This window comes from Psammomys obesus, unplaced genomic scaffold, assembly GCF_907164565.1.
Source record: "Psammomys obesus unplaced genomic scaffold, mPsaObe1.curated_primary_1811, whole genome shotgun sequence".
In the NCBI taxonomy this organism is placed as follows: Eukaryota; Metazoa; Chordata; class Mammalia; order Rodentia; family Muridae; genus Psammomys; species Psammomys obesus.
Genome location: NW_026595373.1, coordinates 35,886 through 61,616, shown reverse-complemented (window position 1 = coordinate 61,616; position 25,731 = coordinate 35,886). Strand labels below are relative to the sequence as shown.

The following is a 25,731-nucleotide window of genomic DNA, read 5'->3' as shown; positions in this document are numbered from 1 at the left end:
TTCTGTCTCAGCCTATCTAAAACTGGGATTATAGATTGTGTGCCCCTTCCCCCAAAACACTTTTTTTCAGTACTCAGGTATCATGTATAACCCTGAGTTATGTCCCCATTCTGGTTTGTTCTTTATATTTGAAGACAGTATCTAGCTTGAATTCATTCTATAGCCCAGGCAAGCCTAGAATTTACAGTTCCCCTGCCTCAGTCTCTAGAGTAGCTGGGATTACAGATTGGTACTTTCAGCCCTGGTATAAATGTTCTTTAGTTAAATACCTATTCTACAAAGTAATTTGCTAAGTGTATAAATCTTACCAATTGTAACTTTTCCCAGCATACCACTGTATCACCAATTGTGGCTATATCATCAATTAGATAAATCAGAACCCAATGGAGTATAGTTGATTCTATATTCCCAGATACATTTTAAAATTCTGCGCTAACAGGATTAGAGATTTCAGTCTCAAGCTATGATATACAGTGATTGTCACATTTCCAAAAACTGTTAGTTGGCTCAGCATGACGGCTTGGTGGGAGAAGGAGGCTGCCATCTCAGGTCTCCCATGGCGGAAGGAGAGGACTGCCTCCCTGAGGCTGTCCTCTGACTTCACATGTGCACCCACGTACACACAAAGTAAATGCATAAAAATAAACGATGAGATCAGGTGCAGCAGATCAGATTAGCCTGCACTTCCAGCTAATCAGGAGGATGACGCAAGAAGACTCCTTGACCCTAGGAGTCTGAAGCCAGCCTGAGCTAAATACTGAGTCAGTTTGTTGCTCCCTTAAGGAGTTTGTTCTTGGAAGGTAGAGGCAGGTGGATTTCCAGCCCTGTCTTCATAGTGAGATCCAGGTCAGCTAAGGGTACAGAGCGAGATCTTGTCTCTAAAAAAAGTAAAAAAGGAGAGAGAGAAGAGAACAGAGGAGAGGGGAGGAGAGGAGAGGGGAAAGGAGGAGAGGAGAGGAAAAGAGAGGAGAAGACGGGAAGGGAAGGGAGAGAAGAAAAAAGAAAAGAAAAATCCCAAAACAGAGGCAAAATGATCTTTGTGAATCTGAGGCCAGCTTTGTCTACACCGTGAGACCCTGTCTCAGTAAACCAAACAAAACCCAAGGCCTTGAACATGTTAGGAAAGTGCTTTACCACTGAGCTTCATTCAGCCACAGCCCTTGAGGTTAGTTCCTTTGCACAAAATCTGATCCTCAATTGGGCATGCCTGTGATCCCAGCACTCTGGAGGCTGAGGCAGGAGAATGAGGAGCTCAAGGCTCCATCCTCTACTGCATGGTGAATTCAAGCTCAGACTAGGCTACCTAAGACCCTATCTCATAAAACAGAGACCCTACCCCTCTAAAACCTGGTTCCTAGTGTTTTCGTAGTTTGTAATGTGTGAGGTGAAAAGGAAAAAAATGGAAAATTCAGTTGTCAGTGTTTGTAGGAAACGATTTAGTTGCTAGTTTCCTTTTTTATATTTATTTTGTGCCGGAGATGGAATCTGATACGCTCTACCAACCGGGCTATGCCTTCCAGCCCTAAGCTTCCTACACAAACTATTAAGTCAACGTTTCTTGAGTACGTAAAGAATTCGAGGCATCGGTAACAATTCTTTGAATTCCCTACAGAAGAGACCAGGACCTGCCCTGGAGTTATTCCCCCTTTGATACACATTTCCCAGTCACATCCGATTTTCCTGAAGGCTGTCCTGGCTCGAGAGCCTCTTCCGCCTGAGGGATGCCAAAGAAGAAAAGCAAACAAATAAAAACACTGGCAAAGAGTTTCCAACCTCCTGTCCCAGGACCCTTCTAGAAGGACCTCGGGGCCCGACCGCGGCGGCTGGAGGACAAACGCCGCCTGCCGCAGCGCGCCTGCGTATCGGAGCCCCTTTGTTGCTCGGCCGCCGGGGTCGGGCTGCGCCTGCGTGTTGAGCTCGCAAGCACAAGTGCGCTGCGCCCAGGGCGCCGGCTGGGGGCGAGGAGACCTCGAGCAGCCGCCGGCGCCGCAGCCGTTGCTGCCTCCGCGGCGCAGTGGGGTGCAGAGGCCCTCCAGGTGGTGGCCGAGGATGTCGTCCACCGCGGCCTTTTGCCTCCTCTCTACCCTGGGAGGGTATTTGGTCACCTCGTTCTTGTTGCTTAAATACCCAACGTTGCTGCACCAGAAAAAGAAACAGCGATTCCTCAGTAGGCACATCTCTCACCGCGGAGGTGAGCGGGGTTCTCGGACCCCGGTGGCGGGGAAAGGGGGAGGCCGGGGAAGAACGGGCCCCTGGGACTGCAGGGCTTCTTCAGATGAGTCGTCCCGAGGGGAGGGCAGGAGAGGGGTCTCGTGTCCCGGTCCTGGCGGGCGTCTCCGGGGAGCCGGGTTGGCAGAGCCTCTGTGTGGAGGGGAAGCGCAGGAGGAGAGGGAGGGAGAGAGAGACAAGTGGGGCGTTTCTCAGCCGGTGGAAGGGTGGTCGGAAGGTCCCTTCTTGGCAGCCGGACACAAAGCCGGTGCAGATCCAGGAGACACCCGCAGGGGGAAGCAGGAACAGACTGCTTGGAATAAGCCGGTGGCTGAGTCCGTGGGGAGGACCTTCGAGGACCGGGAGCGGGATGAGGAGTCTGCGATGCCTGGGGACCTGGCCCATCACCGTCCACGCGTTTGGAACCGAGCTCTGGAGAGAAGTCTCCAAGCCGGGACCTTCTCCAAGGTCACAGAGCAGAGACTGAAATGGGATGGGGAATTTGGAGGGTTCTGGTTCCGAGGACTCCCAACCTAGTTCCCGTTCTTTTTGTTTTTGATTTTGAACAGCACCATTCATTCACCCCAGCAACGAATGGTTCGTGGGTTTCTAAAAGACCAAAACATGATTCGGTTATGATCAGTTGTTATTATTTTTTAAAGATAAGTTTCTCTTGCAAAACTGTATTGCTATAAGGGTTGAAGGGGGTGTGGGGGGGGGGTTCCACCCTCTAATTTCCTACAACAGGGCACGGCTTTGCGTCTTCGTTACTGTTTAATAGTGTGACTTCATTACGTCTCAACAATTATGAATAAGATATGAAATTGTTTGGTCATTTTCAACTTTTGTTTGAGGTGAATGTGACACCAGGTTAAAATTTCTTGAAATTGTACAGTTTCAATGGTAGATTCTCTAGTCTGAAATTTGATGTAGTACCATAATGGTTTTTAGTTTTAGTTTTTTCAAAGGTGGTGTTTTGCTATGGAATGCTGGCTGGCTTTCTAGTCTCTATGTAGACCAGGCTGGTCTGAAATTCTGTTTCTGCTTTCCCAATGCTGGACAACTATGTTGGAACCACGACTTCTATTATGACAAATATGTCATAGAAACACATTATTGTTCTTTTGTACACTTTTACCAGTTAAACAGTTTCCCACTGTTTGTTTTTTTGAGACAGGGTTTTTTGTTTTGTTTTGTTTTGTTTTCTCTGTAGCTCTGAGTGTCCTGGAACTCACTCTGTAGACCAGGTGGCCTTTAACTCAGAGATCCTCCTGCGTCTTCCTCCTGAGTGCTGGGATTAAAGGCGTGCACCTCCACACCGAGCTGCCGGTGGTGATTGGCGTGTTTGCTTGTGAGTGTAGGCGTGTACATGTGTGGAGGTCAGAAGACAATATCAGAGATTGGTCCTTCTCTTTCACCTTGTTTGAAATGGGGCTTTTTGTTATTCATGGTTGGATTCACCAGTAAGCTTGAGTTGGGGGTTGGAGATTGCTGGGCCGCCCATCTACCAATAGGGGCACTGGGATTACACACCAGGTGCTAGTTCCAGTCCTTATGGCTTGTGTATAGGTTCTGGGGCTCTGAACAAATGATTTACCTACTGTGCTATCTATCCAGTCCAGTCTTTACCATTTTTGTTGTTGTTTTCTAAGTGGTCCCACTGTATGGCTCATGGCAGGCTTTGAACAGAATAGCCTTGAATTTGAGATGCTCCTGCCTCAGGCTTCCAGAGTGCTGGCATCACAGCACAAATATTTGTCACTACCGGTCTTTCTTTTGAAGATGATTCTCTTGTGGCTGAAGCATGTTGTCATATTTTCTCGTGGCTTTTCTAAACAACACACTAGCCCATTGTATGTCCCCATATACATATATATGAGGATGTTAATGATAGTCTAATGATGGTCAGATAATAACTACAGGAAAAGAAACATTGATTCATATGCAAAAGCATCTGAAAGATTCTAGAAGGAGCTGGACCACTACTGCTTTCCTTCATAGCATTTAGATCTAGATCACGGGCTGAGAGATGGGCAGAGACACCTGCTGCCAGGCCAGACAACCTGAGGTGGAGACAGACAGATCCCTGGGGCTCTGGCCAGCCAGCATAGTCTGTGTGGTGAGTTTAAGGCCGGTGAGATATTCTGTCTCAAAAAAAAAAAAAAAAAAAAAAAAAGTGTTAGCACTTAAGAAATAACACCAAGGTTTTCCTCTGCATATAAACTCCCACACATACACATACAATCTAACAGTGTGGTCATCCTAAAACTGTGGAGGCTGAGCTAGGAAGATTATAAGTTTGAAGCCAGCCTGCACTATACAGTAAGATGGCTAAAACCCAAAAACACATGCGAGCTGTAGGCAGGAATATCAGGACTCCAAGGTCATCCTTGCCTACATAATGAGCTGGAAGATGTCTTATGTGGTCCATCAGACTCTGTCTCAATAAATCGATAATAGTGCTGGCTAGATGGCTGGGTAGGTAAAGGTGTCAACTGCCAAGCCTGACAACAGAATTTGATCCCTGGGACTCACATGGTATATGGTTGGTTGTTTTTTTTGTTGTTGTTTTGTTTTTTGTCACGTTGACAAAAAGCTAGACATGTATCTGAGAAACAGGGTTTCTCTGTGTAGCCCTGGGTATCTTGGAGCCCAACTCTGTGGACCAGGCCGCTCTCTGCTTCTCAAGTTCTGGGATCAAAGGCATGCCCTACCATGTCAGGCCACCATGTCAGATGGCCTGTAGGCAAGTCTGTTTTCCTGACTAGTGGTTGATATGGGAGGATCCAGTCCCTCGTGAGTGGTCCGAGCTGGTGTGAGAAAGCAGGCTGAGAAAGCTATGAGGAACAAGTCAGTAAGCAGTGTTCCTTCGTGGCCTCTGCTCCAGTTTCTTCCTCCAGGTTCCTGCCCGCCTGAGTTCCTACCCTGGCCTCCTTCAGCAATGGACTATGACCTGTAGGTGTAAAATGAAAGGAGCCCTTTCCTCTTTGTGTTGCTTTTGGCAGTGTCCTTTATCACAGTTGTCTTCTGAGCCCTGTGTGCACACTGGCATGTGTACTCACACCCACTTACATTAGATAAATAATGTGTAATAAAGACTTTGAGGAGCTGAGGAAATGGTGTTTGCCTAGAATGCATGAAGCCCCCAGTTCCATCCCTGGATCCATGTAAGCTAGCTGTGATGGCACATGCTGTAATTCCAGCTCTGAAACGTGAAGACATCATAGTTGTTTTGTTTTTGTTTTTTGTTTTTTGTTTTTTTTTTTTAGATTTATTTATTATATATATAGTATTCTGCCTGCATGTATGCCTGCATGCCGGAAGAGGGCACCATATCCCACTACAGATGGTTGTGAGCCACCATGTGGTTGCTGGAAATTGAACTCAGGACCTTTGGAAGAAGAGCCAATGCTCTTAACCTCTGAGCCATCTCTCCAGCCCGAAGACATCATAGTGAGTCATCCTCAGTTACATAGTGAGTTTGGAGCTAGCCTGGAATGAACAAGACCCTGTCGTGAAAACACAGAAAATAATGTTTTGTTTGTATGTAGATTTGTTTCATTTGTAGATCTGGAAACTGCAGTTACTTATTGGGAGAAACAACAACAAAAAAAATTAATTAGCCTGTTTTTGTGAGTCACATGATAATTATTTGAGAGAAAGTGAATTCTAGCAAGTTCTCGAGGGAAAGCCTACCACAAATAATTCCTTGGAGAGGAACACTGTGTTTCTTAATTAGTCCCTCAGTTGCCCTGCAGAACTTACCATATGAGTCTCAGTGATGTTCACGATTAGTCCTTGTGCACTTGGCCTCCTAGCTCTACAGCAAACAGGAGAATATGGACGTTGTTTACTATAAAACTGAAAAGAGTCTGAATGTCAGCATGGCAACATAAAAATCTGCAGCATAGCTCATGGTAGAAAGACAGGCTCAGAAACACTGTTTTTGTGGCTCTTGCTAATGTTTTGTTTGGGGTGATGGTTGTTTTGTTTTGGAGATGGGATCTCACTATGTAGTGGTCAGCCTGGCCTCAAACTCACAGCCCCCCCCTTGGCTCTCTGAAGCTGGGATTACACCAACTCCTGAACTAGCCATTAAAATCTTTAGGGAAATCAATTACCTCACAGGATGGTTGTGAGCACTTTAATGAAATGGGAACAATGCTGAGTGTCCTGTCTGCGCAGGGGCCCCTGGATGCTAGACAAACTCAGCACCCCGACCCACAGCTCCAGGCTTCCTGACCACCTATCCAGTGTGATAGCTACGCAATTTAATCAGGTAATATGGTTTTAATCTTACCACTTGGAAGGCAGGGGCAAGAAGATCTCTGTGAGTTAGAGGCCATCCAGGAATGTATAAGAGCCTGTCTTTAAAAAGGAAGAAGATCAAGATCCTCCTTAGCTTCAGTTTGAGATACCTGAGACACTGTCTCAAGATCTTAAAGAAAAAAAAATTAAATCTTCAGCACTCACCAGGCAGTAGTGGTTGCACGCCTTTGATCTTGGTACCCAGGAGGCAGAGGCAGGCAGACTTCTATAAATTCCAGGCCAGCCAGGGCTATGTAGAGAGACCCTGTCTAAAATAAAAATTAAATGAATAAATAAAAAAGCAAATAAGAAAGCACTTGCAGTGGCATGTGCCTGTGGTTCCAGAGCTCAGTGGGTGAAAGCAAGAAAGAAGACGTGGAGTCCAGATCATCTTTGGTTATATAGTTTGAGAGTAGTCTGGATTACATGGAAACCTTGTGCAACAAGACTGACAACCTGGGTTTGGTGGTACACGCCTTTAATCCCGGCACTCTGGGAGGCAGAGGAGGCAGGTCTATTCACTTAAATCCGGCCTGGTTGACATACTGAGTTCCAGGCCAGCCAGGGCTGCATTATGAGACCCTATCTCAAAAAATAGAGACAAGTTAAAGTTGGTGTGGTGTACACAGCCGTAATACCAGCACAGGAGACAGAGGCAGGAGGATTTCTGGGATTCAAAGCATATGCCACCACACCTGGCTGAATTTGCCTTTTACATACAAGGAAGATTATGTGGTATTTGGGCTTGTCAGTCTGTGACTGGTTTATTGCATTTAAGATAGTCTCCTCCAAATTCATCAATTCCTCTATAATGAAAGCATCCTTTCCCCTATATGCTTATACCCACATAGCTGTCAGATCAGGATACAGGACATTTCTAGATGGCTGGTGAAAGAATCAGACTAATTTTGTAACCTATGTTTCTTTTAATTGCCTTATAAATTATATTTTCAAGTTTTAAGCCCATGTTAATTAAAGCCTCTTAGTGCTTCTCCAGAGAACCGAGGAATGTAAAAGTTCCTGACATGAGCCATCTGTGAGGGCAGAGATAAGGAAGAAAACAAGCAGAGATCCCTACTAAATGGAGAATAAATCACCGGCTGCGCCCGAGATGAGCTTTGTTTGGAAGCTGGGCCAAATGACCCCAATCCTTCTCCTGCATAGCTCCTGACCTTTGATCCAAAGCCTGTAAACCCCCACTCCTCAGAACAGACACAGGATGAGTTAATCACTCTCCCACCTTTAACTGTAGCTATATCTCATATGGCAGGAAATTTCAAACTGACTTGAAGATCAGATATTACGACAGGGCTGACCGGACCTAAGGGTGACCAGAACTAACCAAAAGTTAAACACCTCATCCAATCCCGAATCGCCAAGATAGCAACCCCAGGAGATTCCCGCCTTGTGTCTTTTAAAAACCTAAGGTCTTTGTCTCCCAGTGCCACTCCTTGCTGTCCAGCAGGGGTGACCACATTGTGCAATGGTCAGAATGAACCTCTTGCGATTTTGCATTGATAGATGATTAGTTTCCTGAGTTCTCTTCATACCTTCTTATATTTAGGCTCTTGCTGGGCCTAATATTAGCTGGCACAATGGTTCAGTAGGTAAAGGCACCAGTTGCCAACTCTGACCACTTGGATTCAATTCCTGGAACCCGAACTTTTATAGGAAAAAGTGCACACACCCACACATTAAATGATGTAATAAGTTTTAATCTTAATTGAGTAATTGTTCTTAGTATTTATGAGACAGGGTTTCTCTATGTAGCCAAATTATCCTGGAACTCACCATGTAGACCAGGCTGTTCTCAAACACTGTGTTTCTGTCTCCTGAGCGCTGGGATTACAGGAGTGTGCCACCATTCCTGGCCCTAAAAGTAATAAAAAAAAAAAAAGAGTTTTTTTAGTAGAACATTTCTAGAACGTCATAAATCCCTGTTAGCTGATCGGTGGCAGTGTATCTTTAATTCCATTACAAAGGAGACAGGAGGATTGAGAATTTGAGGCCAGCCTGGGCTACATAGAGAATCTATCAAAAAGGCCCTTGTTTGCTTTCCCAGTTTTGTCACCCTGTGTCCCCAAAAGTAATCCTGACTCATTCTTCTGGCATCGTCAAAGTGTGGTCTCTGACTTCTGGAGGTCCCTATAATCTTATCAGTGTGTAAGGTCAAAACTATGTTCATATAACATCCTTTACCTTTTTACTGGGTATCTCTTCACCAGCAGTGCAAAGCACTGAGGATGGTATTGTGCGTACCTTGCATATTTGAGGTCTTAGGTTCAATCCCTGGTGTCTCCCTTCCCACACAAAAAGCACCAGTGGAGGGGAACCCTAGTAATGGGAACAGGGGCTGTCTCTGACATGTACTCAGGGGCTGGCTCTTTGATCACCTCCACCTGAGGGGGGAGCAGCCTTACCAGTCCACAGAGGAAGATAACACAGCCACTCCTGATGAGATCTGATAGACTAGAGTCAGATGGAACCTCCCCTATCAGTGGACTGGGGGAGGAGCATAGCTGAAGAAGGGGGAGGTGGGATTGGGAGGGGGTGGGGAGGGGGCTACAGCTGGGATACAAAGTGAATAATCTGTAATTAATAAAAATAAAATTTAAAAAATTAAAAAAATGTTTTTTAAAAAAGCACCAGTGGCTAAAATTTCTATTGCCTATATAGCATGAATCAAAACCATGTACAAAATTGTATTGTAGTCTTGGTATTCATTTTTTTTTTATTAATTACACTTTATTCACTTTGTATCCCCCCTGTGGTTCTCTCCCTCCTCCCGTCCCAATCCCTCCCTTCCTCCACCCTCTGCATGCATGCCCCTCCCAAGTCCACTGATAGGGGAGGACTTCTTTTCCTTCCTTCTGATCCTAGTCAATTAGGTCTCATCAGAAGTGGCTGCGAGTCTTGGTATTCTTCACCATCATGTACTCAAAGTTTTTAAAAGTCAGTATCACCTACAAATTTCCTTATTCATGCGGGTATGGTAGTTCATGCATGCTGAGGCAGGTAGGCAGGTGGGTTGCTAAGAATTTGAGGGCCAGTCCAGGCTGCTTCGTGGGATTCAGGCTAGCCTGGACTATAGAGTAAAACCTCTTTCTCTCTCAGTCTGTCTCTGTCTCTCTCTTTTGAGACAGAGTTTTCCTGTGTAACCCTGGCTGTCCTGGAACTCTCTTTGTAGACCAGGCTGGCCTCAAACTCACAAGAGATCTGCCTGCCTCTGTCTGTTGAGAGCTGGAATTAAAGGTGTGCACTACCATCCCTGGTTAAAACCCCATGTCAAACTAAATAACAAAACAACAAAAAACCTTCCCCAAACCTGAAAATTGGGGCTGGAGAGGTGGCTCCAGGGGTAGACATGCTTGCTGGGCGGCTGTAAGAATGTGAGTCTGAATCCCCAGACCCTGTAAGACGCAGAGGTATGTGGTGCACCTGTGATTCCAGAGCTGCTCGGAGGAGACAAGAGTCAGAGATAGGTGCGCGAGGGCTAGCCAGGCTGCCACCAGCACTGGGAAAGCAACAGACTCTTGTCCAACACAGTAGAAGGCAGACCTGAAGTCGTCTGACAACTGTGGCATACAGCCTCCCTTACAGACACACAAACGTGTGTGTGTGTGTGTGTGTGTGTGTGTGTGTGTGTGTGTGTGTGCGTGTGCTTGCAAACGCCACCGCTGAAAATTACCAAGTGTGCTGTGACCCCCAGCACTTGAAGGTGGAGGCAGGAGATCAGGACTTAAGTACGTCCTCTGTTTCACGTGAGATTGAGGCCAGCCCAAACGACACGAGAACCAGTCTTTAAGAACAAGGAAAAAAAAAAACAACCTGAAAATTGAAAGGACAATGTAATAGAAATCCAACTCTGGCATGGTTGGCTTTCTGGGCCTTGTGGCTGTTAACATTGCTAGACCTGGTATTTGCTGAGTTTGATGTCCTGAACTTCCTGTGGCTCTCACTTTTTCTTCAACCTGTTCAATATAAATTCATCTTGCCATTTCTGTTTGGTCTCTTCAGGTCTTTACTGCATCAGTAGCTTTCTTCTGCAGCTCTCCCTCGCATTTGACAGGCTCCTTTCTGCATTTTTCAAGTGAGCTGTCCACTGTGAGCTCTTAGGAGCTGCTCTCTGGAAGGCCACCAACCTTGAGAAGAGAGTTTTTTATGACAGTTGGATGTACAGAATCTGAACACCTTGCAGTCATGGTGGATGAATATCACGCAGTACCTGGGATACACGGGCTCCGAATAACACCTCTCAGCCTCCATCTTGATCCTGTGTGGTCTTTATAGTTTCTTATACTATAAAGCTGACAGGCGTTAGCTAGCATGCCAGCAACTGAAAGCTATTTAATCCTAAAATGGATCCTGAAATAAACTGCTTTGAAAATTAGACATCAAAAATCTCAGAGGGACAGCTTTGAAGTTGTTATAAGTCTGCTCATAATTCAGGTGGAGATTAAAGAATTGTGGGCTGAAAGGACAACCGAATTAAGCAGCTGCTCTTTTAAACAGGGCTATCTTTTGTTTGTTTGCTTGCTTGTTTTTTGGTTTTGTTTTTTTTGGGGGGGGGTTGTTTTTTGTTTTGTTTTATTTTTTGGTTTTTCTAGACAGGGTTTCTCTGTGTAGCCGTGGCTGTCCTGGACTCTCTTTGTAGACCAGGCTGGCCTCAAACTCACTGAGATCTGCTGGCCTCTGCCTCCCAGAGTGCTGGAATTACAGACTGATGCCTCCAAACTCCTGGGCCTGCCTTTGCCCTCCAGGTGCTGGGATTATAGACATGGGCTCCCATGCCTGGTCTATTGCCACAAAGTACTGGAGCTGGAATCTGGGGCTTTGTACAAGTTAGGCACTCTACCAACTGAGCTATATCTCCAGGCTCAAAAAAGGGCTCCAGAGGACTGTCTGTGACAGCCATGGACAGTGAAGGAACCATCGTCTCAAATCCCTTATGTATTTGTTGACTTCAAAAGGATTTGACCCACATCACACACACACACACACACACACACACACACACACCCCACCAAAAATAAAGGGTCATTCTAATTTCTAGGGAAATAAAATGTTCAAAGTGACAAGTAAGTGGAATTTAAACTCCGTGTTTCCACAGGTGCCGGAGAACACCTGGAGAACACGATGGCCGCCTTCTATCAGTGAGTACATAGAGCAGCCCTCTCTGTTTACAGCCTGCCACGGGAGTGACTCACAGAGTGACGTAGTGTGCAAATGCCACTCACTCGCGATTGCTATTTCTATAAAATGCCTTTTTTGTGGCTTGAGTGTTTGGCTTCTGAATAATTTGTAAAAGTAGTCCAAGTTTTGAATAGTCCAGAGAGACTCGATTTCCAGAGCTGGAAGCAGACAACTGGGACAAGGGACAGACTGTGAGTAATGCTAATTGGTCCAGTGCGGAAAGAGCGAACGAGACAGCTGTTACATTGGCTGCCGGTCATAAGTAGGGTTGTATGTCTTTGTTCCCTGTAGTTTCTGTTCAGCAGGAACCTACAATCAGGGTTCATCTTGGGATCCTCTTGTGTGCTGATGTTATTTTTTAATAAGATGGGTTAAATTGTTTCTATTTATAATGGATTCATATTTCACCCTGAGGCCCTTTCAAGGCTCTGCGGTGGTGGTAGAAGCTGCAGAAGGCACTGGTCGGTGCCCTTGTTCTTTGTTTTAGAGCCCATGATCACCAGCAGCCTGTTTTCCTCTCTCTGAATAACAAAACGGCGCATGAAGCTAGGTCACTGAAAGGAAGACATTACCTATTCATACTTAGGGAGAAACAATTTTCTGATAGGATTTTGAAACATTTTTAAGATGGGGTGGCCATATCTGTTGACCAGGGTGGTCTCACACTTGTAGGCAAGTTTGGAAACATTTTGTATGTAGTTAGTACTAATTAAGAGGTTTTGTGTGTCTGTTGTGCTGTAGATCGAAGCCAGAGTTTCCTGCGTGCTGTGTGTGCACTCTGTGGACAAGGTGCTCCCACATCCCAGCAGATTTTGATCTAAGTTCCTGCTTTTCGCCCTTCAGTGACATCTTAAAGATTATTTTTCTTCTGGGAGGGGTGGCTCCCACCTTTCTTCCTAGCACTGGGGAGGCAGAGGCAGGTGGTCACGTGACTCCCAGACAGCCAGAGCTGTACGGTGAGAATGATAGGAGTGACTTCAAGAGGAACTTGGTCCTCAGTTTGGCACTCTGCTGCCAGAGTTTGGGGAGCCAGGAGCTCGAGTGACAGCCTTTCAGCCTGGGGTATGGCCAAATATAGGAAATTCCTCTGTACCCAAACTTTCCAAAAAGTGTCATTCAGATGGGCACCATTTTGCCTCTCTCTGCCTGAGCTCTGTTCCACAGTCAGTGGTGAGCTTTAGCTAAGTGCTGCCCCTGTGGCTTTGTACACAGCTCCTGAGTTTCCACAGAAGGGGAATCTCTGCTTTAACTCTGAGAAATAGAAATGGTGTCTCAGGAGCTGGAGAGATGGCTCAGAGGTTAAGAGCACTGGCTGCTCTTCCAGAGGTCATGAGTTCAGTTCCCAGCACCCACACGGTGGCTCATAATCTTCTATGATGGGATCCGATACTCTCTTCTGTCATGCAGGTGTACATGCAAATAGAGTGCTCAAATGTATAAATAAATAAATCTTTAAACAATGTGTCTCAACAAATATTTAAAATACAGCCTGCACAAAAATCACAATTCATGAAATATCTTTCCACATGGCTGGCTGATAAAATACTTTCACAAATACCATCTCCTGTAGGCTGTGAATATGGCAGAACAGGGTATTTTTTTCTTTCTGTTTCTCTCTCTCTGACATCTTGCTTAGGCTCTGACACTCACCGGTTGGACACTGAAATAGGTTTGGAGCAGCACACCCCAAGAACAGGGCAGGGTGTTAGCAAAAGGCTGGCAGAGGAGACACCGCTCCTTTGTAGTGAGCACAGAACCTAAAACTGAAGAATTGTGTTGCGTGTATGCATGTGCCAAGTTAACTAAGTCCGTGGGTATATAAAATCTGCTGTCTTGGTTTTTGAGACGGGTTCTCATAGACTAGGCTTCCCTTGAATGGAGTATGTGTCCAAGAATAACTCTAAAGTGATTCTCCTGCCTCCACCTCCCCAGTGCTAAGATTACAGGCCTGTACCAACACACCCTGCAAAACCTGATCCTTAAAAGCTAATAAAACTAGGTTATTAAACTGGGCCACATAGGTAGATAACTCAGAGGGCAATGTAGTAGTCCCTGAGGTACTTATTGAATGGTAGGAGAAAGAAGCAAGTTATGTTAGCAATACCTGGAAGTATGATTTGGCATATAGTCAAAATAATTAAGTCAACGCCCTAACTCTCACAGTTTTCCTTGTGTGTGTGTGTGTGTCCTGTATAGAGATTGGCAGGAGTAAATTTCTGCCCTTTCCTCATGTGGCTGCCTAACTCACTGAGTCATCTTGTCAGTCTTCTGCTTGTTTCTTTCTATTTATTTATTTGGGTTTTGGAGACCAGGTTTCTCTGTGCACTCCTGCTTCTCCTGGAACTCACTCTTGTTAGAGCAGACTAGCTCAACTTCAGAGATTCCCCTCACTCTGCCTCCCACTTTATTGCTGAGATTAAAGGCATGCACTACCGTGCCCAGCTGCTTGCCTCTTTTTTGAGGCTAGATTTCATTCACTGGCCCAGGTTAGCCTTGAACTCTACCTCTTCCCAACCTCCCACATTTCTGAGATTTACAGGGCATCTGTCACCACACTCACCTTCTCATGATAGACTCTTTTTTACAAACAAACTGTGTCATGTGCATATGCTTATTAATACATTGCTACTAATTTAAGCACACCTGACTTAGGATGTATTTTTGAAATATCTAATTACTTCAATACTAATTGTCAAATCTGTACAATGAGAATAATAATACAGTTGGAGCGTTGTGTTGAACTACTGAAATTCAAATCAATCCTTTTTTTGTTTTTTCGAAACAGGGTTTCTCTATGTAGCCTTGGCTGTCCTGGACTCATTTTATAGACCAGGCTAACCATGTACTCACAGAGATCCTCCTGCCTCTGCCTCCCTGCGTGCTGGGATTATAGGCATGCACCACCGTGTCTGGCCCAAATCAATTTCTTAACAGGATCTCTGGAAGGTTTTTGGTTTTGTTTGTTTATTTTTGTTGTTGTTGTTTTTAGTTAGGAGTTTGTAATTTAAATAAAGACACCGAGACTGATTAATATTTAAAAGCGTAGGCCTTAGCTGGGCAGACTATCGGCTAGCTCGTCTCGACTGTTCTAGTCCACACCCTGCCATTTGCGTAGTTCTTTTCCTTTTTCTCAGCAACTGGTAAGTCTGTACCTTCCCATGTCAAGCTGGTGAAGCTTCTGCGTCTGAATTCTTTTCCCAGAGACCTTCTCTCTGTACTAAAGTTTCACCTTTCTCTTCTACCCAGTCATTTGGCCATCAGATGTTTATTAAAGCTCTAGATTACCTTAGTTAGTCAGTCAACTTCCCAGAACCCTGTTTGCCCACACTTTAGACAGCAGCTGTCAGCAGTTGACCGTACGGGCAGTTTTTTGCCCAGTGACCATCTTTGCCACAATTGAAGTAAACTCTAGGTGGAGGTCATCTACGTTGGAGTAGAATGGGGGTGCTTCCAGAGGCAGACGTGCAGAGGTGCTGGCATCCACATCACCTGTCTTGTTCTTCTGGGTCTCTTCATTTCTGCAGCCAAAATTTTCAGTCGGTCTTTCCTGGCCAAATCTAATCTTGATGAACTTCCTTATAACGTACAGGCCGATTAAATTCTACAGTCCTCTCTAAAATCCAGTGGTTTTCTGCAGCTGTGCTTCCTGCCTGTCTCATCGACATTTAAAAAATTTAAAGTCAGTAAAACATCATGCAATCTATGTCTCAGAGATCACACATCCCCTTCTGCTTTGTGAGCATTTCCTTTAAAGTGTGGTTAAACTTGTTTGACAGCAGGATTGTAGACACACCTGTAACGTGTTTTACGCCACAGTGCCTAAAAACTGGCACTCTGTTGGACACATATGCTGGAGGATCAACAGCTTCAACCTGCAAAGGCCTTTAAGACAACCATCGCTTCTAACAAATGTGTAATTGCAGAATCAGCCTTTCTAGAGCACAAGACAGAAGCCCACTGACATCCTAAACAGTTACCAGTTGTATAATGTGTTAACACATGTACATATCTTAGTTTTCCAAACTTTGTAAAATGAAACACTTAAGCTATTGTATGACATTGCTCTAAGATAGCATCGTCAAATAGAATTATGTATTCTTTTTTTTTATTTTGAAATTTTTTCTTTTTTAATTTTAATTTTAATTTTTATTAATTACACTTTATTAACTCTGTATCCCCCCATAAACCCCTCCTTCCTCCCTTCCCAGTCTCACCCTCCCTCCCCCTTCTCCACGCATGCCCCTCCCCAAGTCCACTGATAGGGGAGGTCTTCCTCTCCTTCCTTCTGATCTTAGTCTATCAGCTGTCATCAGGAGTGGCTGCATTGTCTTCCTCTGTGGCCTGGTAAGGCTGCTCCCCACCTCAGGAGGAGGTGATCAAAGAGCAGGCCAATCAGTTCATGTCAGAGACAGTCCCTGTTCCCATTACTATGGAACCCATTTGGACACTGAACTGTCATGGGCTACGTCTGTGCAGGGGTTCTGGGTTATCTCCATGAATGGTCCTTGTTTGGAGTGTCAGTCTCAGAAAAGACCCCTGTGCTCAGATTTTTTGGTTTTGTTGCTCTCCTTGTGGAGCTCCTGTCCTCCCACTTCTTTCATAAGATTCCCTGCACTCTGCCCAAAGGTTGGCCATAAGTCTCAGCATCTGCTTTGATACCCTGCAGGGTAGAGCCTTTCAGAGGCCCTCTGTTGCAGACTCTTGTCCTGTTCCCTGTTGAATCTGTATTCTTAACTCAGCATCTTGTTCTTTATCTAGCAACTGATCCTAGTTTGATTTTGTTGTTTCGTAGCGGAAGCCTCTCTAAATTTTTTTAGATCTAGCATTTCCATGGGTTGCCATTCTTGTAATTTTGTTATAAGGTTGGATTCTTCTGAAAATTCTTCATTTTGATCCAAAGAGCCCTCTGATTTCTGTTTGACCACTTTTATTCTGGCTTTCCATCACTTAGCCCTCTCCTTATCTAAATCTGCTATATTCTGCTCTTTCTAAAAGAGGACATAGAAAATTGCAACCATTACTGAACATATAATTATTTCTATGCTGATAATTAAAACAAAATTATATGGGATCCAAGTGCCCTCTGGTATTGTGTTTTCCTTTTTTTTTTTTTTTTTTTCCCCCAGAGACAAGGTTCCTTTGTGTAGTCCTGGTTGTCCTAGACTCACTTCGTAGACCAGGTTGGCCTTAAAACTCACAGAGCTCCACCTGCTTCTGCCTGCCAAGTGTTGGGATCAAAGGCATGTACCACCATGCCTGGCTCCAATTTTTCAACACAGAAAATATTTTCTCTTTAATCTGTGTCACTCTCTTCTTCCTTTGGAGACTCCACTTTATTATTATTATTTTTTATCTCCAAGACAGGGTTTCGCTGTGTAGCCTTGGCTGTCCTGGACTAGCTTTGTAGACCAGGCTGGTCTCAAACTCACAGAGATCCACCTGCCTCTGTCTCCCGGAGTGCTGGGATTACAGGCATTCACCACTGTTCTCAGCTCACTTTATTGTTTTCAAACTAAATATTTATTTCTCTCTTACTGTCAACACATCACCTGTTCAGAAGTTTGGGGCTTCAGCTTCTTAGTCGCACTGCAGCTCTGCAGCTCCAGGAGGGTGTTCCTTTTACACTGCTACATCTGAATTCTACCCCCACAGATCCTCTCTCTGTACAGAAGGTCCACCTTCCCCTTCTGCACAGTCCTTGGCCATCAGCTTTTTATTAGAGCCAATCAAAGGCAGTTCTAGATTGCCTTAGGCAGGTGAAGGGAGATATGTATCTACAAAATATGAGGCCGGTGGTGGGCCTTATCTCTCTGCCTGTATAGAATTAACAACTGGATATACAGAGACACTCTTGCACACAGTGCAAGAGAGTTTGAGAAATGCCTTAAGAGTTAACAGTACTGCTTTTGCAGACTACCCTCAGAGCTGCCTGCCTCCAGCTCCAGGGCCTCCAGCATCCTCTTCTGCACTCTCAGCTGCACTCATGTGCCGGGAACCAAACTTGGGTCATCTGCACAAGGAGTAGATGTTCTTACCTGCTGAGCCGTCTCCTTAGCCCTTGGAAGTTTGGTGCATTGTTCAGTGGCGTTGTTGTTGTTGTTTCTTTTTTTTTTTTTTTCACATTTTTTCTTTCTGATTTTTTTTTTTTTTTTTTTTTTTTTTTGTGGCAAGGTCTCATATAACCAAGATTGACCCTCAACTTGCCATGTGGCTGAAATTGGCCTTGCACTCCTCCTTTCCTCACCTCCCAAGTGCTGGGATGACACATGTGCACCTTTGTGCTCAGCATCTGTGTGTGTGTGTCCTTATGCCTCTGTCTGTCTGTTTCTGTCTCTCCCTTCCTCCCTCTCCTCTGTCTCTTTTGAGACAGGGTCTCTCTCTGTAGCCCTGGCTGTCCTGGAGCTCACTATGTAGACCAGGCTGGCCTTGAGCTCAGAGACCCTCCTGAGTGGACTTCTGAGACTAAAGGTGCGCACTACCCTCTCTGACTAAAGCATCTGCTTTTAATAATATACACACCCAATTATGCATAGACAGAAGACGATAAATATAGGATTCTCCCTAAAAATTCACTCGTGGACCCAGTTTTTCCTTATTGTGCGCTCAAAACAAATTCAGGCAGAATCTCCCTTGACCATGATGTGTCATGGACTGCCCAAGTTTTATGGTCATTAAGGGGAAGAGAAACTTATTTACTTATTTACAGAACACGTACATGGAGCCCAGTGCAAGCAGGCATTGGAAGATGCTGGGTATGTTATCTGTGTGTGTGTTGTATTTTCAGGCAAAGAAGTTAGAAGAGTAGGGTGTGCTGTGCATCACCCAAGCCAGATACAGTCTGTTCACTTAACTGTACCCCGCATCTCACAGTGTACCTGGGCTGCTCTAGGACTCACTATTTATTCTAGGTTGGACTGAAACTGGAGGCACTCCTGCCTCGGCTTCAAATGAGCTCAGGTGTGACACACGATAGATAGATAGCCTTCCCTTAGGGAGTTTTGCATCTGCTTATACACTTAGGTTTGTAAACCCTTAATAGTGAAATGTCCTACGTCTAAGATTCTTCAGTCTGATGATGCTCTGAAGCTTTCTGTTCTCTTGAGTTTAGTGATTGCATTTCATCTCTAGGATTTTTACTTATTTTCGTTATCTTTTCTACGTCTTTGACAAATTTCTTTTCATATATTATTCTCAAAATTCATTCCTTTTTCTTCCTTTCTCTTTTTATTTTCTGGTTTTATTTTGCTTTTAGATAGGATATTATGTATCCTAAGCTGGTCTTGAACTTTACCCTATAGGTGAGGATGACCTTGAACTTCTTACCCTGCTACAGCTCCTGAGTGCTGGGATTACAGACATTCACAGTTTGCTTGGTTATTCTGTTCCTTCATTGTCATTTCCTAGGTCTCCCTTTCTTTGGAATCCATTGTCAGAGTTTTATTTTTCATTCTGTAATCTTTCTGCCTCCTCTCAAGTGCATATACCACAAGATCACCTTAATAGTATGTTGAATCAAAATGATAGATGGAGCCATCTTTATCTTAATTCTTGATACTTTCATTTTATAGGAATAGAAATACAGGCCACAGAGGAAAGTCAGACTGCCCTAAGTTATACTAATGTATCAGGAACTGCCATCTAAATCTCTAAATTTCTGGTCAAGTATTTTTTTCCATTGTATTGAAATGTCAGGATTAACCATAGCTGCCATGGAAGAAACAACATGATTCACTTATCATAAGTCACAACATTTTAATAACTTATTATAAGATCACAATGTCACTTTGATGAATGATGATAAATGTGGTTGAGCTATTTCAGCATTGTGGGATACTTTGGACTTTAAAATAAGAGTTTTCCACTTGGGTGCATGTAAAGTAAATGTTTACTGGGTTTCAAAGTGCCATTTTCTTTTATGTCTTCAGTGCAGTTGCCATTGGAACTGATATGTTAGAACTGGACTGCCACATCACAAAAGATGAGCAAGTTGTAGTGTCACATGATGCAAACCTGAAGAGGTCAACTGGGGTCAGTGTAAATGTCTCTGATCTCAAATACTGTGTAAGTAAAAATAAACTAGTGTTGTTACGCTTAAGGGTAATGTAAATCTGAAAAGAGCTAAATATCACTTGCACAAGTAACTTTTGAAAACAATGATGGTTAAGCTGGTGGAGCAGCTCACAGATACAATACCAGTGCTTGGGAAGCAGAAGGCTTGTCAAAGACTTGAAGCCAGTCTGGGCTCCTGTCTCAAACAAACAGCAAACACATAGGGGCTGGAGAGATGGCTCTGTGTGGAGAGCACTGGCTGCTCTTCCTGAGGACCCCAGCCCCATTACCAGCACCCACGTGGTAGCTCAGAACTGTCAGTAACTCCACTTTCAGGGGATCCAGCACACTCTTCTGGCCTCTGAAGGTAACAGGCATGTAAGTGGTACACAGATATACATGCAGGCAAAATACTTATAAAATGGGGGGGGGGGAGTGAACAAAATCCAAACACTCAAACAATAACAACAAAACTCCTAAGAATGACTGATTAAAATAAATGTAACAGGAAGAAAGGTTAAAGTATCATGGCATCCATGAGGAATTTATATAGTTCAAATGTGTCTGAGGGGCTGTGCGTCATCTTTTTGTTTAGACAGAGTCCCATGTAGCCCAGGCTGGCCATGAACTCCATATATAACCGAGGATGGTCCTGGACTTCTGATAATGCTGCTTTCACTTCTCAAATGCTAGGGCTGTAGGTTCACACCTCCCTGCCAGTTTACACAGGTGCTGAAGGTAGAACCCAGGGCCTCATGCCTCCAGGCAAGCCCTCTCCCAACTGGGTTACACCCCCAACCCCAAAATCACTTCTGCAAACATTTTGATAAAATTATACATCACCAAATGGAAAATTACCTTACAATTCAAATTGCCGTTTGAATCATGTTTAATATAGAAATTAGTTTTATTTAGCCTTCCAGTGTAGGAAAATATCATTTAGAGGTCTGTTCGAGGGCCAGCAAGATGGCTTAGCAGATAAAAGTGATTACCAGGAAAGGCTGACACCGTGGGTTTGATCTCCAGGGCCCAGGTCAAGAAGCCAGATGAGAGATGGTTCAGCAGTTAAAAGCACTGGCTGCTCTTCTAGAAAACCCGAATTCAATTCCCAGCACTCAACATGGCAGCTCACAATTATCTGCAACTCCAGTTCCGGTGGATCCAACACCTTTGCACAGGCATACATGCAGGCAAAACACCAATGCACATAGGATAAAAATAAATAAATCACTTAATAAAGAAGAAGCCAGATGAAAGGAAAGAAAAAAGTAGATGAAGTACCATGCATTTGTGATGCCAACACTCCTCCCCCGAGATGGAAAATGGAGAAAGGAAAAAACAACAACAACAAAAATCAGGTGCCAGCTAGCCGGGAGCACACCGGCAACAGGAATACCAAGGGTACCCTACTTCAAGACAAGGTAGCAGGAAAAACCTGGTTCCCAGAAGTTCTCTTCTGATCTCGTGTGCACTGTGGCACACACGGCATCCATGCTCACGCGCGCACACACACACGCACACACAATTTTCAAAAGCTGGTCATATGGAAAAAAAAAATTGTGGGCTAGTAAGATAGCTCAGTGGATGAAAGCATTTGAGGCCAAGCCTGACAATCTTGAGTTGTATCCCTGAGATCTGTTTGGTACAAGGAGAAAACTGACTTCTGCGTTGTATCCCCTGAATTGTGTGAATGCACAGTGGTACATTCATACTCTCACACACATGCTAAATGTAATTTAAAACAACGTGAACAAATAATCTATGTTCATAGCAGCATTGGAAGAAAGAAATAGTGTCCGCTTTTGTCACCCGAGGAAAACTGACATTAACATGCTACCCTCTGTTGGTTTTCTACAGTTTTACACTCAACAGAGGTTAAGTATGTTGTGTTTCACATACTTTAATGTGACGGATGTGAGGGCAAATGCCTATAATTTCAGCACTCAGAAATTGTGCCTGTACTTGGCCTGGTGGTACACACCTTTAATCCTAACACTTGGGAGGCAGAGGCGGGCACATCTCTGTGAGCTTGAGGGCAGCGTGGTCTACAGAGCAAGTTACAGGACAGCTAGGGCAACAGAGAAACCCTGTCTCAGAAACTACAACAACAAAAACAAAATAAAAGAATAATAGTACAAATGTAGGCCCTGGAGAGATGGCTCGGCGGTTAAGAACACGGACTGCTCTTGCAGAAGGTCTGAGTTCACTTCCCAGCCCCCAGGCTAACCAGTTCTGGGACTTGCAACATTTCTTATCTTCAAGGCCACCTGCACTCTCCCATATGCACTCACACACACACCTACACATAATTAAAAATAAGAACAAATCTTTTTAAAAATGAGGAGGCAAAAACTTTAAAAATGTATATACATTTAAGTAGTGCAGATTTCTTATAGGTGGTCGTAAGTAATTATATCATGAATTTGCCCCTGGAAATGCTAAAGGATGTTGGGTTTAAATGGATGCTATGTCTTTCTCTTCTTTAAAGAACAAAGTCTTTATGTCATAATGTAAGACACTAAAGAATTTCTTGGTTTTGAGAGCTAATTTTTTTTAATCATATCTTTTAAAGGAGCTCCCACCTTACCTTTGCAAACTGGATGTCCCATTTCAGAGAGGTAACATTTCTTTTTTTATGGTTTAGACGCTGACGTGAAAGTATATTCATTTATGTTGAGAATCATGGTAGTTTTCTTGCTAATAGTATTGCCCGCTAACCTGACCTCTGACCTACAAATCTAAAACTTTGATGACTCTCTGATTCTGAGACTTTTTGGCTCAAAGATTTAGCTATATCACTTTGCTTAAATTCACTTGACGACTAAATAACATGATAATTATATGAATTTCATTTATTGAAGATACTTTATACTTTGTGAGAGAGCAAGGCTGTGTGTTTTGAGATAGTCTCACTCTAAATCTCAGCTGGCCTTGAATTCAGTATGTATCCCAGGCTGGTCTCAAACCCACAGCAGTCAGTCTTCCTGCCTCAGCCTTCAGAGTGGTAGGAGTTACAGAAACATGTCTGTTTGCTTCGTCTTTCTTTCTTTCTTTCTTTCTTCCTTTCTTTCTTTATCTCTCTCTTTCTTTTTCTCTTTCTTTCTTTCCTTTTTTTTTTTTTTTTGTCTTTCTAAAGCCTCAAGTTTTATAGCATTGCCACTACTTGTAGTAGTTGCCCATTATAAATATAATGAAGGATAAATAATTAAATAAATGAATAAATAAGTGGGAAGGGCCTCTTGCAGATCCTTTTTGGTTCTGGAACATTTGATTCTGTAACTGAGCTGGTCCATCTATTTAAATTTTTTTAAATAGCATTTGTTTATTGGTATTTGTGTCCGTATGTCTGTGCACAGGCACCGGTGCCATGGTGAGCTTCTGGACCTGACAGGATGGTTGAAGAAGTTGTTTGGAGCTCTCTTTGCACCTTGTGGGCTCCAAGGTTAAAACTCAGGTCATCAGGCTTGGTGGTAATTGCTCTTACCCATGGAGCTCACAGACAGTCTTGTGTAACCCGGGCTGACCTGGGATTCACCACGTAGCCAAAGCTGGCCTCAAGCTGAAGAGCTTCGTTTGTTCTGTGCCCCACCAGGCCCAGCTTCTGAGTGCCTTATACTGGGAACATAAACCCTTGTCAGTTATGTGATATGAAGATCCTTTCTGCCAACCCTGTTGACTGTTGTTTGTTTTGTTGTTGTGAGAAAGTCTACATTTTTATTTATCTAGTGTGGGTATGTTGGGGGTGGGGGTGGGGGTGGGAGAGTGGGGGGGTGTATAGGCTTGTCACAGTGTACATGCAGAGATCAGAAGATAACTTAGAGGAGCTGATTCTCCCCTTAGAGGAGCTGAGTATTGAACTCAGGTAGTCAGGCTTGCCAGCAGGCATCTCTTGCCTTCTGAGCCATTTCACTGTCAGTACCACGTAAGACAGATTTTAAATTAGCCAGTACAGGGCTGGTAGTAGAGCTCAGTGGTTAGAACACTTGTTGCACTAGAGTTGAAGGCCAGGTGTGGTGGTTCATTCCTGTAATCCTTGCACTGGAGATTGAAGCAAGTGGAGCACAAAGCCAGACTGGAGAAGAAAAGGAGACTCTTTCTCAAAAATAGCAAAGGCTGGGGCTGGAGAGGCTCAGCAGGTAAGAACTCTTGCTGCTCTTAAGAGGACCTGGGTTCAGTTCCCAGCATCCACATGGTTGCTCATGCCTCCAGTTCCAGAGGCTATGATGGCCTCTTCTGACCTCCAAAGGCTCCTGTATAAATATAGCACATATACATACACTCAGGCACACACATATGCATAAAATAAATATTAAAATATTCTCTAGATTAAACACCAAAGAAGAGTGGGCCCAGGAAAGAAAAGAAAGGTAAATAAAGTCAGGGGGAAAAAAACCTAAAAGTTACTAGGTAAGGTAATACATACCTTTCATCCTGGCTGTTAGGAGGCCATGGCAGGCAGAGCTCTGTGAGTTCCAGCCCAGCTAGGGCCACAGTGAGATCTTATCTATAACATAAAATGAAACAAAGGGCTGGAGAAGTAGTTTAGTAAGTAAGAGCACTTGCTGTTCCTCCCAGGGAATCTGAGCTCGGTTCCCAGCACCCACAGTGGTTGGCTTACGACTATCTATCTTTAGCTTCTAGGGATTTGATGCTTCTTCTGGCCTCCTCCAGCACCCACCCACATGTGCCCACAGACACACAGGCATACAGTAAATAAGATAGAATAAAAAATAATAATTGATATCTATCATAAAAATAATAATAATAATAATTGAATAAAAATGAAAAGTCACCTATTTGTAAAGTATGATTCAATCTAATATATGTTTGATTTGTCTTCACCTAAGTATTCTTAATCTATGTTGGTTTGAGGAAATGCTCTTTTCATGTAATTTATGGCAAACTTTCAGAGCCTCTGTTAGTATTAGTTAGGTTGGATTTACGCAGGTTAAGATGTGAAGTTCTTAGCTGCATCTGCCACACAGTGGGCTCAGCAGGAAGATCTCAGGGTCAAGCCTTGCCTGGGCTAGGAAATGAGTTCCAGGCCAGGCGTGGTGGTTACCCCTTCAATCCCAGTGCTTGAAGAGGCAGCTGCAGGCAGATCTCTGTGAGTTAGAGGCCAGCCTGGTGTACAGATTCCAGTAAACCCAGGGCTACACAGATAAACCCTGTTTTGAAAAACCAAAAAAGAAAAGTGTGTTTGAAAAACAAACAAAAAAACAAGTTCCAGGACAGCCTGGCAAGTTACTGTGACCTCATCTCAAAATAAAAGAAAAAGAGGTTTGTGTGTGTATCTCAGTAGTAGAGGGCTTGCCAAGAGGTTCTGAAGTTCTGTTCAGGTTTTTTGGTTGGTTAGTTTTGTTTGTTTGTTTGTTTGTTTGTTTGTTTGTTTAGTTGGTTCTTTGGGACAAGGTTTTTCTGTGTAACAGCCCTGGCTGTCCTGGAGCTCACTTTGTAGACCAGGCTTGTCTCCAACTCACAGATATCTGCCTGCCTCAGCGTCCAGAGTGCTAGGACTAAAGGTGTGTGCCATCAAGCCCTGTAGTTCCATTCAGTTTAAAGTGCTGAAAATAGAAATTGAATGTTCGTGCTTTAGTTTTGCTCTCAGTAGAGCACAACCAAACTCCATGAGTTTATCATCATCATCATCATCATCTGGCTTGGAACTCACTGTGTAGATCAGGTTGTTCTTAAATTCACAGAGTTCTACCAGCCTCTGCCTCCAAAGTGCTGGGATTAAAGATGTGAACCATCGCATCTGGCAAGGCTCCACAAATGTTAAAGAAAAAAAAAAACACTTTGGGAGTTAGGTATTTCGCTTGGCCTGTAGAGCACTTTCCCAGCACTGAATAAACTTAATGTGAAGTACTGGTTTATAATCCCGGTTCAGGGTCAGGGGAAGCCATACAGGAAGACTACAAGTTCAGGGTTATCCTTGTACCTTGTAAGTTGGAGGCCAGCCTCAGTTACATG

At 44.0% G+C, this 25,731-nt stretch overlaps 1 protein-coding gene across 2 annotated transcripts in view; it reads left to right on the top strand.

The window, feature by feature from the left end:
* Nucleotides 1–1,930: 1,930 nt before the first annotated feature.
* Gdpd1 (glycerophosphodiester phosphodiesterase domain containing 1) overlaps nucleotides 1,931–25,731 on the top strand; it is a 40,802-nt gene continuing 17,001 nt past the window's right edge. For both annotated transcript variants that reach the window (XM_055619235.1, XM_055619236.1), the window contains exons 1-4: nucleotides 1,931–2,191; nucleotides 11,627–11,669; nucleotides 19,635–19,770; nucleotides 22,331–22,376. In XM_055619235.1, coding sequence (XP_055475210.1) covers nucleotides 2,050–2,191; nucleotides 11,627–11,669; nucleotides 19,635–19,770; nucleotides 22,331–22,376 — 367 coding nt within the window. In that variant the 5' untranslated portion in view covers nucleotides 1,931–2,049. The remainder of the gene's footprint in view (nucleotides 2,192–11,626; nucleotides 11,670–19,634; nucleotides 19,771–22,330; nucleotides 22,377–25,731) is intronic.